The sequence below is a fragment of the Monopterus albus genome, unplaced genomic scaffold (assembly GCF_001952655.1).
Source record: "Monopterus albus unplaced genomic scaffold, M_albus_1.0 scaffold18.1, whole genome shotgun sequence".
Lineage (NCBI taxonomy): Eukaryota > Metazoa > Chordata > Actinopteri > Synbranchiformes > Synbranchidae > Monopterus > Monopterus albus.
Window position 1 is genome coordinate 6,527,141 of NW_018127898.1, and position 13,461 is coordinate 6,540,601.

The following is a 13,461-nucleotide window of genomic DNA, read 5'->3' on the forward strand; positions in this document are numbered from 1 at the left end:
TGCTTTATTTTCCATCTCAGCATTTTACCTGTTTTTCATGTACAGTCCTTCCTCTCCTTCACCTTGTCATGGTTTCTCCTCCAGCCACATTATGGGACACCATGAGAAGGAACGGTTGTAGTTGGTTATGATACAAACAGGTAGTCTGGAGAGATTGTGCTGTTGGAGTTACATACTGTAGATATGGAAGCTTCTGAAACTAGTAGCATCATATCTACACCATACTCCTTTTTCTGTGTGTGTTTGTGTGCTGATGCCTTTTGGTTCCTGTAAGGTATATGTGGACATTGCTCATCATTTTCTGTGAGGTAAAATTCTGTTCTCCTTTTTATTCTACTTTTGTATTCTGACCTCAGTTTTGTAGCCTTGTGCTGTTTGCGTTTGGGCTGTTATTTATTGTGTACTGCTACATGCTTTTTATAATTAGACCTGCTTAGCTGGTTTCTGTGTGTACAGCATTTGCATGATCTCTTCTTATGTTGGTTTTTTGTTCGGTGAGAGCTCAGTGTCTCTGTCCCGTACACTCTCGTCTGTTTTGTGCAGGTGTAACTACTGCCAGAAGCAGCAAGATGGGGATAAGAGTTGTTTGTTTTCAGCTTTTTTGTGCTGTGACTCTTTACGAGACATATCATGCCCCTGTTGCGGATGTCTGATGTTCTAACCACCATCTACTTGTCTCTCACTGCCTTAGGTGTGGTGTCAGTCAGCTTCGAGGAGGATGAAGAAGGAAATCTTTGCCTAATCGCCTACCCCCTCCCCAGTGACGCAGCAGTAGATCTGGAGAACACGGACCCTTCGGCCGACTGCGAGCACAAAAGCAACATGCTGAAGTGGGGCAAAGTGGTGGCATCCTCACTGCTAGTGGACAGTGAACATTACAGTAAAGATGGCCGAAGCCGTCACTCTCGCAAAGACAAGGACAAGAGGTGAGGTGGAAGAGAAAGTCTGAACAAGTACAGCAGTACACTCAGGAACTTGTTACTCGCGATAAAGTTAAAGGTGTAGTCTTTGCACAAACAGGCGGGAACAAAGTGCGTCACTTTCATTTTGAAACTTAAAGTACTGATAAATTTAATCTAACTTTATTTAACAAGTGGGAGCAAACCTGATTTCTGCAGGCCCTTCACGTCCCAGACACAAACTGTTTGAACTCCTCCCCTCTGGACGGCACTACAGGTCACTGTACGCCAAAGCTTTTCTTCCCCTGGGCCGTCACAGTGATGACCAACTAATCCATGTCTGTATAACAGGACAACAGCTTTGTGTTTTTTCCCTCAGTGCAAGAAGTGTACATAACAATCGGAAAGTGTATATACAGTATGTATACAAATAGAATGTCTGCCTTTTTCCTATTTTCTTGGTGACTCACACGTACATTGAGAGCCTCTGTACTAGAGTCAAATTCCTTGTGTGTTTAAATACACTTGGCAAGTACGATTCTTTATCTTTGATACTGTTATTTACTGTAAAGTACAGATAAACTTTCAACTTTATTTAACAGGCGGGAGCAAAGTGAGTCACTTTTCCATTGATACAGATTAAATTGTAGGTTGATAGCTTCAGAGTGGTTACACAACCATGATATATTTAAAGCAGCTTTTTGTTTCCCATGGATGGTAAAGCTGTAGTCCCAGAATTTGATGGTCCACACTCTGACTTACACATACAACCTGAGGCAACACTGGCTCTAAATACAGCAAGAGGCTAGTCCTTGGCCTTGGGAGCCAGGAGGAGGCTCACAGCCTTGGGTACATGGATGTCTGTACATGTACAAATACAAACTTTTATGTAGCCTGGGCCTGGGGGTGAAGCAGCCAAAGGAATGGTACTGGTTAAGGACAGAGGATGAGAGGAGGCTGTTCTTTCAATTGTGGAATGATGGCTAGTAAAAGACACTGTTCTATTAGTCTTTATATCCTATGGTTAATCACTGACCTGTTGTTACCGGCTCTACTACCCACACTAACACTTAATCACTTTCAAGTCAATTCTGTATTTTCTTTGTGCTTTGTATGTAAAACTAACGAGGATCGCTCTCCTTCTGTCGTCCAGTGTTCACAAGCTGCAGGAGGACGTGGAGCTGGAGTGGCGGCAGCAGGCTGAGGTTCTCTACTACAGACTGGAGCGCAGTCACAGTAACGCCGTTCCGCAGCTCAAACACAACCCCTGGAGTCTCAAGTGTCACCAGCAGCACCTGCAGAGGATGAAGGAGAATGCCAAGCACCGTAACCAGTACAGTATCCTCTTACTGACACCGTTTCTGCCAACATTTACTATCACAGTGGACAGAGACAGGATGTACTGTTCAGAAGTTTCAGGCCAGAGGACATGGCGTGTCCAGCTGAGCTGTCAGGACTCAACCACAATATTTACACATCGCTGAAATGCGTGCATAGTTATCAGTGGCTTCAGCTTTGTATTGGCAAAAGTTTACATTGAGATTTTATCTAACCTTGTCAAGCAGTTGTTAGCTGTAAGCTGGTATCAGTGTAGAAGACCATGGCTTTTCCACTTTGTCCTTGACTCAGTTTCACAGAATTCATCCTGCTGGAGAACCTGACGTGGAGCCACACGGTACCATGTGTGTTGGACCTGAAGATGGGCACACGGCAGCATGGAGATGATGCCTCTGAGGAGAAGAAGGCAATGCATATCCGCAAGTGTGAGCAGAGCACATCAGCCACAATAGGAGTGCGCCTCTGTGGCATGCAGGTGGGCTATGCTAAGACAGGCCTATGTGTTCATGACTTAAAAGAATATCTAACATCTGTCTGTTAGATATGAAGCTGCACTCAGCAGCTGCTTAGTTAGCTTAGCTCAAACACTGGAAATGGTGAGACATCATCCAACTTGGCTCAGTCTAGCAGATCACATTATAATTTGTTTAATCTGTATGAAGACCAAATTATAAAAATATGTTTTTTGTTACTTGGATCAAGACAGTTGCCAGGCAACCGGCAGACGACCAAGGACGTTACTGATCAAAGCCAAGAAATAGTCCAAAATATGAAATTCTAAAAATTAGGACCTACTCCTTTAATAGCCCGACTACCATGTGTTGTACCATCTGTCAAGCATCAAATGGCAGTGAAATTAGCCTTAAGCCAGTAAGTGTGACTGTGACACATTCAGATTGAATCAAACTCATCCTTCGCTACAGTTATCAAAGGAGAAATAAAATGTCAGTTAAGACACAATAGGGTTATTGTAAATTTCTTTGGCTGCACGGTCCAGTGCAGGTAAACAAAGATCATTTTCAATGGTGCTCTCCATATAAACCAACAAATCGGGGGAACTCTTCCATCTTCTTGTTTATCTGTCCCTCCAGGTGTACCAGTCTGACACAGGCCAGCTGATGTTCATGAACAAGTACCATGGTCGTAAGCTCACCCTGCCAGGCTTCAAAGAGGCCTTGTACCAGTTCTTCCACAGCGGACAGCGCCTACGGCGTGAGCTCCTCTCCCCAGTGCTGCGCAGGCTCAGAGACATGCAGGCTGCCCTGGAAGCCTGTGAATCCTACCGCTTCTACTCCAGTAGTCTTCTCATCATATATGATGGGGCACCACACCGAAAACACACACGGCGACGCACAGAAGACGGACTATCTGATGAAGAAGAGGAGGAGGAGGCTGAACCGGAAATGGAGGAGGAGGAAGAAGACGAGTCGATGGGCGAAGTAGCAGGTGCACTTGGTTTCCCTCACAGCCCCTCCATGTCCAGTGACATCAGCAGTAGTTGCTGCAGCAGCAGCAGCACTAGCAGTGGTGGTGGGAGCTCATGTGTCAGCCAGGCTCGCCTGTCCCGCTCCGACCCCCGCAGCCCTGTGGTGGATGTGAGGATGATAGACTTTGCCCACACCACCTGCAGACATTACCAGGAGGACAGCGTGGTGCACGAGGGCCAGGACAGTGACTACATTTTTGGCCTCGAGAACCTCATCACCATCATTTCGGAGCTGGAGAACCAAAGCACAGACTGAAGGCTGACATGACACACACAGTCACAGAGACACGGTGATGCTGAATTGTGGGAGTAAGGATGGGACTGAACTACAGAGGAGAAGAGAGAAAATCCAACCTTGTTATAGCTGGCTTTTCATTGGACCCCCTTCCTGTTTCTGGTGCTTCTCGATGCTCCTGTTGTGTGTGTGTGTGTCTCCGTATTTGGAATTTGAAACAGGCCTGCAAGTAACATAGAAGAACCATCTGTGACACATGCAGTGATTTACTCATCACCATCATTCTGTTTTAACCCAGTGCACCGAAAAAAGGTTTAGGCAGCAAAAGAAATCAGTTTGAAGTCTGAGACAGTAGAAATGTTTTCCTTGTGTCCGATTCCAAAGAAAGTGTCCACATTTTGCACACACAAACATCCACACATTCTGCTGAATGAGTGTATGTTTAGACTGAGACAGGACTATCAGAGCGAGCAGGAGTTGTACGTGTACAAGGACAGTCAATGGGCAGAAAGGTCACGTGCTCACACACTCCGTTCTTCTCCTTGTGCCTGTTCATTCTGCCAGCCTACTTCGCCTGTTCATCCTCACTCAAAGAGAATCTATCCATATCAGAGATGATACAGAATTTATTCATTTGATGATATAGAATCTATTCATTTGACGTTTCATAAAATAAACTAAAAGTTTAAAAAAGAATGTAAATGGAGAGTACTACATTCCATGTAAACAATAATGTTATTAATTAACATTGTTTTCGACATGTTTGGATTCCTCTGTCTTGTATGTTTGTGAAATTAAAGCCTTTGGTTTGAGCTAACCTCTTTGTCTTCTTTCATGTTTGCTTGCAGACAACCTCAGGAGCTTTTAAATTACAGGTGTAAAGACAGAAACCGAAGATTTTCCAGATTACATGAAATATGTCACCGCAGTCAAATTACATGTAAATGTCCAGTATGTGAGGTTGTTCCCTGGGAGTGTACATACCTGAGGGCCTCTGTCTGAGCACCAGCTGGCACAAGCACATGATTAAAGATTAATTAATCTTTCCACATATATCATGGAAAGTATGACAGGACTGCAGCTCAATGTAAGCAGGCACCTGAGGTCCACTCTCACCAGCTGCTGTGCAGAAAAGTAACTGGAGCACATGAACACCCTAGGCCTGCTGTGGGTGCATCCTGGAATTTTGTGGAGTGCAGCCAAGACACAACATTCCCCAAACACAATTCCCTTACTGCAGAAGAACTTTGCAGTTGCAGTGATGCTAAAATAGGAGGCTGACAGCACCTCAGGCTGCCTAGGCTGGTTGGTTCATCTCTGACCAGAGGCGAGTCGTGCTGTGACACCCAGCCGCCACACAAATGGCAATCTGAAATATGAAACATTTATTTTAATTTGATTGCACGCTGTGCTCACCCACAGCTACACACTTTATTGTTTTGTTAAACTAAGATTTAAATATTATTCATTGCCAAAGCTGTTTTAGTTTGAGTCAAATATTAACTAGAATATATCATAATATGAAGACCATGTGCTTGTTCCAGTTAATGCTGAAAACTGACCTCCTGCACATCATCTGTCACATCCTTGTTGGGCTTAGGACTTGAACACATTGTCACTTGAGGTCTGATATAGAGCGTATGCTTGTTTTACAGTGTGCTCCTGATGCTTAACTGTAATGTAATATACAGCACAAAGTGCTTCTCTCAAAGATCCCTTTGGATGACTGCCTATACATGCTCTTTAGATACTGTATGCCATTCTAGGACCTTGCTCATTATGCCATCCTGTGGCAGTCTAGGTACAATGAAAGGTCAGTAAAGGGCATGAGCTGAGCAGACAGACACTTTAATCTTTAACAGTCTAGGTCAGGGCAGAGTTAGTTACGTTTAAACACATAATGTATTTATCCCTGTATTTGCACAGTTTAATGGACTGCCAGGGAGCAATATTAGAGCTGGATTCAGCTCTGAAACAGGACTGGCATGTGATTCCAGAGGGACAGAGAAATGGAGAAGATAGCCAGGGTTGTGTAGCAGACTCAGTGTTTGAATGCTGGTTTCAGCCGTCAAAGTGATCCCACTGTCTGTGCATTTATGCATCTATATACAGTATATATATATGTACTGTATATTGCACCACATGCATGCTGTAGATTCAGTGTTTTGCTGTATCAAATAGCTTGCATGCCAGTGCATGACATGTGTGTGCATGTACATCCTCACAGCCCATTGCTGCAAGTGGAACAGTTACATAACAGTGGTTAAAATCACTATGGTAACAGGAGCTTTTGCTGGGAATGAAACTCTGCCATCGTTTTTGGGCGACTTGTATTACAGTACTGAATCAAATATTTTCTTATCAACATAAAACCCCTTTACTGACAAAGTGATGATCACGGGTGATTTCTATTCAACTAATTATGTAACTTCTAAGACTGGTTGGCTGCACCTGTGATGGCCGAGGTATGTTCTATTAAAAGATTAGATTAGATTAGATTCAACTTTATTGTCATTACACATGTACAAGTACAAGGCAACAAAACACAGTTTAGCATCTAACCAGAAGTGCAATAACAGCAGAGCAGAGTGTGCAGAATCTACAGTCTGTACTAATTTACCAATAGATATGTACAATTGATATTTACAGTAAGTTATATAAGGTAATATACAATATACAACAGTCTTTATGGATTTGAATTACAAGTAATGGATAAAGTACACTGAGCTTATAAAACACTAGTGCAATGGGATGAGCATACATTAAGCAAACTGACATCTGTCCAGTTTACCACAGCTCTATAAAAGGAACAATGAAGCAAATAGCAACTGTGATTTTGATGTGATTATATTTATTATCTTCAGTTCAATTCAGTTTTATTTACATTAGCACAAAATCACAACAAAAGTGATCTCAGGACACTTTATAGAGTAAAGTCTAGACTCTACTATTATTATTATTATTATTATAGAGAAAAACCCAACAAATCCCCCTTGAGCAGCACTTGGTGACAGCAGGGAGGAAAAACTCCCTTTAATGGAAGAAACCTCCGACAGACCCCAGCTCTTGGTGGGCGGCCAAAGAAGAAAAGCTACAAGACAAAACAAACAATAAAGCACTGGGCTACCTGGCACACAGTTTGCGACATGTAATGGTGGCACATAGATGCATGGAGATTGGAGGAGAGAAGAGAAACTCAGAGCATCATGGGGCCCCCCAGCAGCTTAGGCCTATAGCAGCATAACTAAGGGAAGGCTCAGGGTCACCTGATCCAGCCCTAACTATAAGCTTTATCAAAAAGGAAAGTCTTAAGTCTAATCTTAAAGGTAGAGAGGGTGTCTGCCTCACGAACTGAGACTGGGAGCAGGTTCCATAGGAGAGGAGCTTGATAACTAAAGGCTCTGCCTCCCATTCTACTTCTGTGGACTTTAGGAACCACAAGTAGACCTGCACTCTGAGAGTGAAGTGCTCTGTTAGGATGGTAAGGCTCTATGAGGTCTTTAAGATATGATGGCGCCTTGTCATTAAGGGCTTTGTATATTAGGAGAAGGATTTTAAATCTATTCTGGATTTTACAGGGAGCCAGTGGAGAGAAGCTAATATGGGAGAGATATGATCTCTCTTGCTAGTTCCTGTCAGTACTCTGGCTGCAGCATTTTGGATTAACTGGAGGCTTTTTACAGAATTATTGGGACATCCTGAGTCTGGACATAACAAATGCATGGACCAGTTTTTCAGCATCACTTTGAGACAGGATGCTCCTGATATTTGCGATATTACACAGGTGAAAGAGGGCAGTTCTAGAGACTTGGTTTATGTGTGATTTAAAGGAAATATCCTGGTAAAAATGACTCCAAGGTTCCTCACAGCAGTACTGGAGACCAGAGCTATGTCATCTAGATTAGATTAGATTAAATTAGACTAGACTAGACTTGACTTTATTGTCATTACCTATGTACAAGTACAAGTACAAGTACAAGTACAAGTACAAGGCAACGAAATGAAGTTTAGCATCTAACCAGAAGTGCAACAACAGCAGTGTAGAGTGCGCAGTATCTGCAGTCTGTGCAGTCAGAACTAATTTACCGATGGATATGTACAGTTGATATTTACAGTAAGATATGTAGGCTAATGTATGATATACAACAGACTATGGATTTAAATTACAGGTAATGGACAAGTTACATTAAGCTTATGGAACACTAGTGCAATGGGATGAGATGGAATGAAACAGTGCAGAATAAAAAGATAAGTTAACTGAGTGAACAGTTCAATGGATGTAAATAGTGCAAAGATAAATATAAATATACATTATCTGCATATGAACAGTGTGCAAATGAATACAGAGCAGTATCCTGTGAGTAGAGTATGTGCAAATTAACAGATCACTTCAGTGTTACAGGTAACAGAAGTGTACTGCATAAGTCCTGGAAGGAGAGATGAGAAGGGGTGAGGTGTGTGTAGTGGTATAGAGGAAGGCAGTGGGGGTTCAGCGGGGGACAGAGTTCAGTAAGGAGACAGTTGTGGGGAAGAAGCTGTTCCTGAGTCTACTGGTTTTGATCCGGAGGCTCCTGAAGTGCCTCCCAGAGGGCAGGAGGTCAAACAGTTTGTGAGCAGGGTGAGAGGAATCATTGAGAATGCTGCAAACATGTTGGAGACAGTGTTCCCTGTGGACAACCTCAGTGGGCACCCTCGAAAGGAGTGGATGTATATTTTGTAATTCATTTTTCTAATAAATTACTTTATAGAGATTAATTTTCACATTAATTGGCTGTTTTCTGTTGATAAAATCTACTTTAACTTAAAACCTTCAAATGGCTTGAATATTTTTCACAGGTAATGTACGAGTGTGGGTGTCCATCCTTTTCTAAAGGCAATGAGATGTTTAATAAAGACACTGTTTAGCCTCATTCTGTTCAGCGGATCTATTTTTTATCGCATCTCTCACGTACTGCCCTGATTAAACTAACACTGAAATTCATCTAATCAGGCCAACTTGTCATACATCACACAGACATGAAGTATCAGCTTAGTGTCAAGTTAATAATAAACTATGCTCAAACATGAACCATAAACACAAAAATGTAAAATATACAAAATATATATTATATCAATTAATGAAATAAAACTCAAGCTCACAGTGATGCTTCTAAGAATGACATATGAAATAATCAGAGTAAATTTCACATCATGATGTAACAGAAACGTCACATATGGCAGGAAGATGAATCATGCACTAACCCATTTCCGATCTAAATCATTCAATTAGTAAAATCCTTACCCTCTTACTTGATCTGGCTGCAACACACAAACCATGTTAAAGCTAGTAAGAGGACCTGCATCTAGCTTTAATCTGTAAAGAGAATTAGATTGACTGTTTAGAAAAGCATAAAATTGCCACACAGCCTATGAAGAAGCAGAAACAGATCAAGAATGGCAGAGAAATGGAAGTGAAGAAAAGCACCACTGAGCCAAGATGTAATTAGAAAGTTCCATAATGGTGGCAGGGACACTGTCTGCCAGGCGACCGGGCCTGAGGCTGCTGTCATACCCATGGTCTGCTGGTCCACTCTGACAAACTCATTTACGCTGACCACCTAATTACTATAATGAACCATCAGAGGCACAGATAAAACTAAAACAACTCTTTACTCAACCTCAGCCATGATGGTGGAATCACTCCCTGGGTGTTACTCTGGCTTTTATTATACTGCCACTCCACAACTGGATTTGTGGAGTATTAGAGCAGTTTGGGCTTTAGATTGAAAAATTGATAGATACTGTGAATACCAAAAACTATTGTGAAACAGTTTTCAGTCACCAAACAGAGCCTGTACTGTCCATTTTAGTGACAGACAGGTGCAAGACGTAATGACTAATGACAATTTTAATGACATACTTGTTATGAAACAAAAATCAAATATTGCAGCTAGAGATGATAATTCAGCACTCTGTGTCTTCACTGTTTTGGGATTCTCTGCCCACCCCCTTCTTCTTCTTTTGGTCTATCCTCAGTGAGAGTTTACTTAACCTCTTCATATATGCATTTGCACATACAGTATATGTGTTTCTACCTGTGTGTAAGATGTGTGTTTATGCCCACTCCCAGCTAGTGAACAGCTGAGGATTGATGTACAGTAACTCAGAGAATGCTGATGGACAAAAATGCAATGTGATTGTCTGGGAGTGTTTACACACACACACACACACACACACACACACACACACACACACACACACACACACACACACATATCTAGAAATATAAATCTGTTTCCCACCACCATGTTCACCAAAAGACTGATCAGGGTAACACAAGACAAAGAAAGACAAAAAACACATTTGCATATGAAGGATTTAGCTAGACGTATAATCTTCAGGCTGAGTGCTGTTGATGTAACTTGAATAGCCCTGTGTCATCCCCATCCAGTGTCTGTTGATGAAGCTGCCCACAGACTGCCTGAAACTCATACATGCCTCCACATCTGCAGGGTCTCATCACTGTTTAGATTTACTCATCTCTAAAAGAAGAAAAAGTCTGACTCATCTGGGACAGACGTGAATTAACCACCTAATCATGTACCGGCATAACACCATGTACATTCCTGTTCACGTATCAGCTTCCCACACCTCAGGCAGACTGTGCCACATTGCACACTATCCCTATTTGGAGGCATGTCTATATATGTAGGTCAGGATCAGGATCAGTATTGAGAGTTTTTTTTTGCCTGATTTCAGGATACATTTGGTTTGAAATAATTAAATTTTATGTATTTTATGATAGTAGCAGTGGCATAAGTTCAGCGCATCAAGGGTGAGTTTGCTTCTGCTCCTTAAAGCTTTCTTTGAAACTAACTGTATGATTAAAGAGAGCAGGGTGTTGCCTTTCACTGAGAAGCAGGTCACTGGCACTCATAATAGCAGTTTAACTACTGTGCATCAACCGCTCCCAGGAAAGTATGGGTGTCAAATGAATATCATCAGTTTACATTCATCTATTAGTGTCCATAGCTGCCATAAGGAGGAACTGTCAGGCTTCACTAAGCTAAGGAGCGATAGTATTTCAACCCATGCTCTGCTTTTCTTTAGAAATGCTCTTCATCATGGGCACTGCTTTAGCTCATACTGTGAAGAGCTATACCCAAGTTAATAGCAAAAATTAGTAAGTGCTGGTAAATCATGTAGAGCAGAGATGATTACTTAATTCAACTGAAAATTATTTGGCAACTATTATAACTATAAAACATTTTGTTGGCTGCAGCTTATTACATGTGAAAATTTATTACTGAGATTGATACAATAACTTCACTATATAATAACCTTGTAATAAATAATTACATTTTAACATAAAAACTCAAAACATATAATATTGTGATCATTTTCAAGATGGTGTATATGGTAATATTTAACTTTAGGGGATCTTTTAGAGTTCCCTAAAGAGGCCTTTTATTATTTTTAGTTTTATTTGAATCCATCCATCCATTATCTATTACCTCAAAAATAAAGTCACGCCAACCAATAATAACTTTGTTTTAAAAATCAAAGCCAACCTAGACCATATTTTCTTCAGGCCTGACAGGGAAGACTGTACACCAGATCTTGAATATAGCAGGCTATTCAGCACACTGTGAAAAGCTGAGACTGGAGGGGGCCTGTGCAGTATTTACCTGTCCTCACCTCTGTGTTAGTTCACAGCACTGTGGTCATTATATAACCATATGAACAAATATTGCTTTATCTGAAGGCAGATAAGTAGGCTCTCAGCCATTCTTCGTGACCCTTCTGTGTGTGTGTTCTGCTGAAAAACCAATCATGTGATAGATGACAGTTGGTCCAGAGAGTTTAGACTGATCAGATGTACAGATGGCTGAAAGCTCCAGTCATCATCATGCTGCTGTTTCATTACTGTGGGTCAGTGGCTGAGTGTGCCACCAGTAATGTGCAGCCAAAAGTATTCACCACCCTTCAATACTGCACAACTATGAAGGAAAGTGATGAGATCTTCTCATTACATACACTTTGATTCACTCTCTCCATTGTATGTACCTCAGCAGAATCACATTTGTTCCTCTTTTCAACTGATAAAATTTCACTTAATGTAATCTGTTATTCGCTACTCCCTTATCCTGACCATATCATTGCAACTAAACACCAAGCCCCAGCCCTTACCCTTACCTAAACCTGATTCTAATCATAACCCTAAAACCAAGTCAATATCCACAAACAGCTTTTTGGACTGGTGAAAGCTGGCTAAAATGTCCTGACACCGCCAAAATATCCTCACAACAATGCCACTGAAATAAAATTTGTTTACCACAACCATAGAGAGAGACACACAAGAAGTATGGCTAAATATCACCATTGGAATAACAGTGAGCTCTAGTGGTGAGATTTTGTTCATACACACTTTGCAAATGTAGTACTCTGAAGCCACAGTCATTCTCAGACCTCCTCGTTGTTCTTCAATACAAAGGGACACCAAATTATGTCAAATAAATAGGAAACGGCATCACTGCAGCTCTTTAACCGCACAGTCAAGAAGACAAAATACTGTACATCCTGTATTGTTTTCTATTAGTGACATCAGGCAGTATTGGTTTGTTACATGGTTTGCTTGCATGTGGTCAGTGGTGGAGGAAGTATTTAGATCTTTTATTATTAGTGAAAGTAAAAGTTCTGCATTCAAAATCATACAGACGTATTATCACCAAAATGTTCTTAAAATAGGCTATGAATAGTAGAAAATGTCAAGTGATTGTTAGCTTTTTAGTGATGAAGTTGGTGAATGTGAAGCTTCTTCTTCTGCTTTCGGCTGTTCCCGTTAAGGGTCACCACAGTGAATCATCTATTTCCACCTAACTCTTTCCTCGGCATCCTCTTGGTGAATGTGAAGCTAATGTTCAATATTTTATATCCTGTTTAGTAATATATTATATGAAAATCTGCTGCTTTTACCATCATATCTGCTGCTGTTGGTCATTTGCACTACTGTCCATGTACATCTCATAAGCTACTACGCACCGCATCACCAACGCCCCGGTGATGCTAACCATCTGACAATCATCTTGTTATTATTGCACTACTGTCACTGATTGTACATGGTTTTGAGTCATAGCCTATTAGGCTGTACCATTTAGTTTTATGCTAATTACTCTAATTTAGTTTTCTTATTCTAGTTTATTCAATTTTTATTCTACTTCTATTCTACTTTAATTGGTATAGCATTCAATATTCGGTGAGAGAGAAAAGGTATTTCGATTTTTTGTATGTCCTGCACATATAGTAAATTGACAATAAAAAATCTTTGATCTTGATCTTGACAAATGGCAATACTCAAATGAAATACAAGTACCTCAAACATTTCTAATGTTTATTGCCTTTATTAGTCAGAGAAAATGTATATTAATTATATTTCTGAATGTATGCCAGAGTTAGACAAACATTCATATTTATCAGTAATTCCTGATAAAGTAAACGCACACTGTTGCATTCTACCACTGCAG

The 13,461-nt window shown here is 41.0% G+C and overlaps 1 protein-coding gene across 2 annotated transcripts in view; it reads left to right on the forward strand.

Moving 5' to 3' along the window:
* Positions 1 to 4,770, forward strand: part of LOC109956191 (inositol hexakisphosphate kinase 2-like) — a 6,433-nt gene extending 1,663 nt beyond the window's left edge. Inside the window, exons 2-5 of one of the 2 annotated variants that reach the window (XM_020593132.1) lie at positions 692 to 926; positions 2,053 to 2,232; positions 2,529 to 2,712; positions 3,329 to 4,770. In XM_020593132.1, coding sequence (XP_020448788.1) covers positions 692 to 926; positions 2,053 to 2,232; positions 2,529 to 2,712; positions 3,329 to 3,979 — 1,250 coding nt within the window. In that variant the 3' untranslated portion in view covers positions 3,980 to 4,770. Of the gene's footprint in view, positions 1 to 691; positions 927 to 2,052; positions 2,238 to 2,528; positions 2,713 to 3,328 lie in introns of both variants that reach the window. The other variant, XM_020593133.1, reaches the window with a different exon arrangement.
* Positions 4,771 to 13,461: the final 8,691 nt, after the last annotated feature.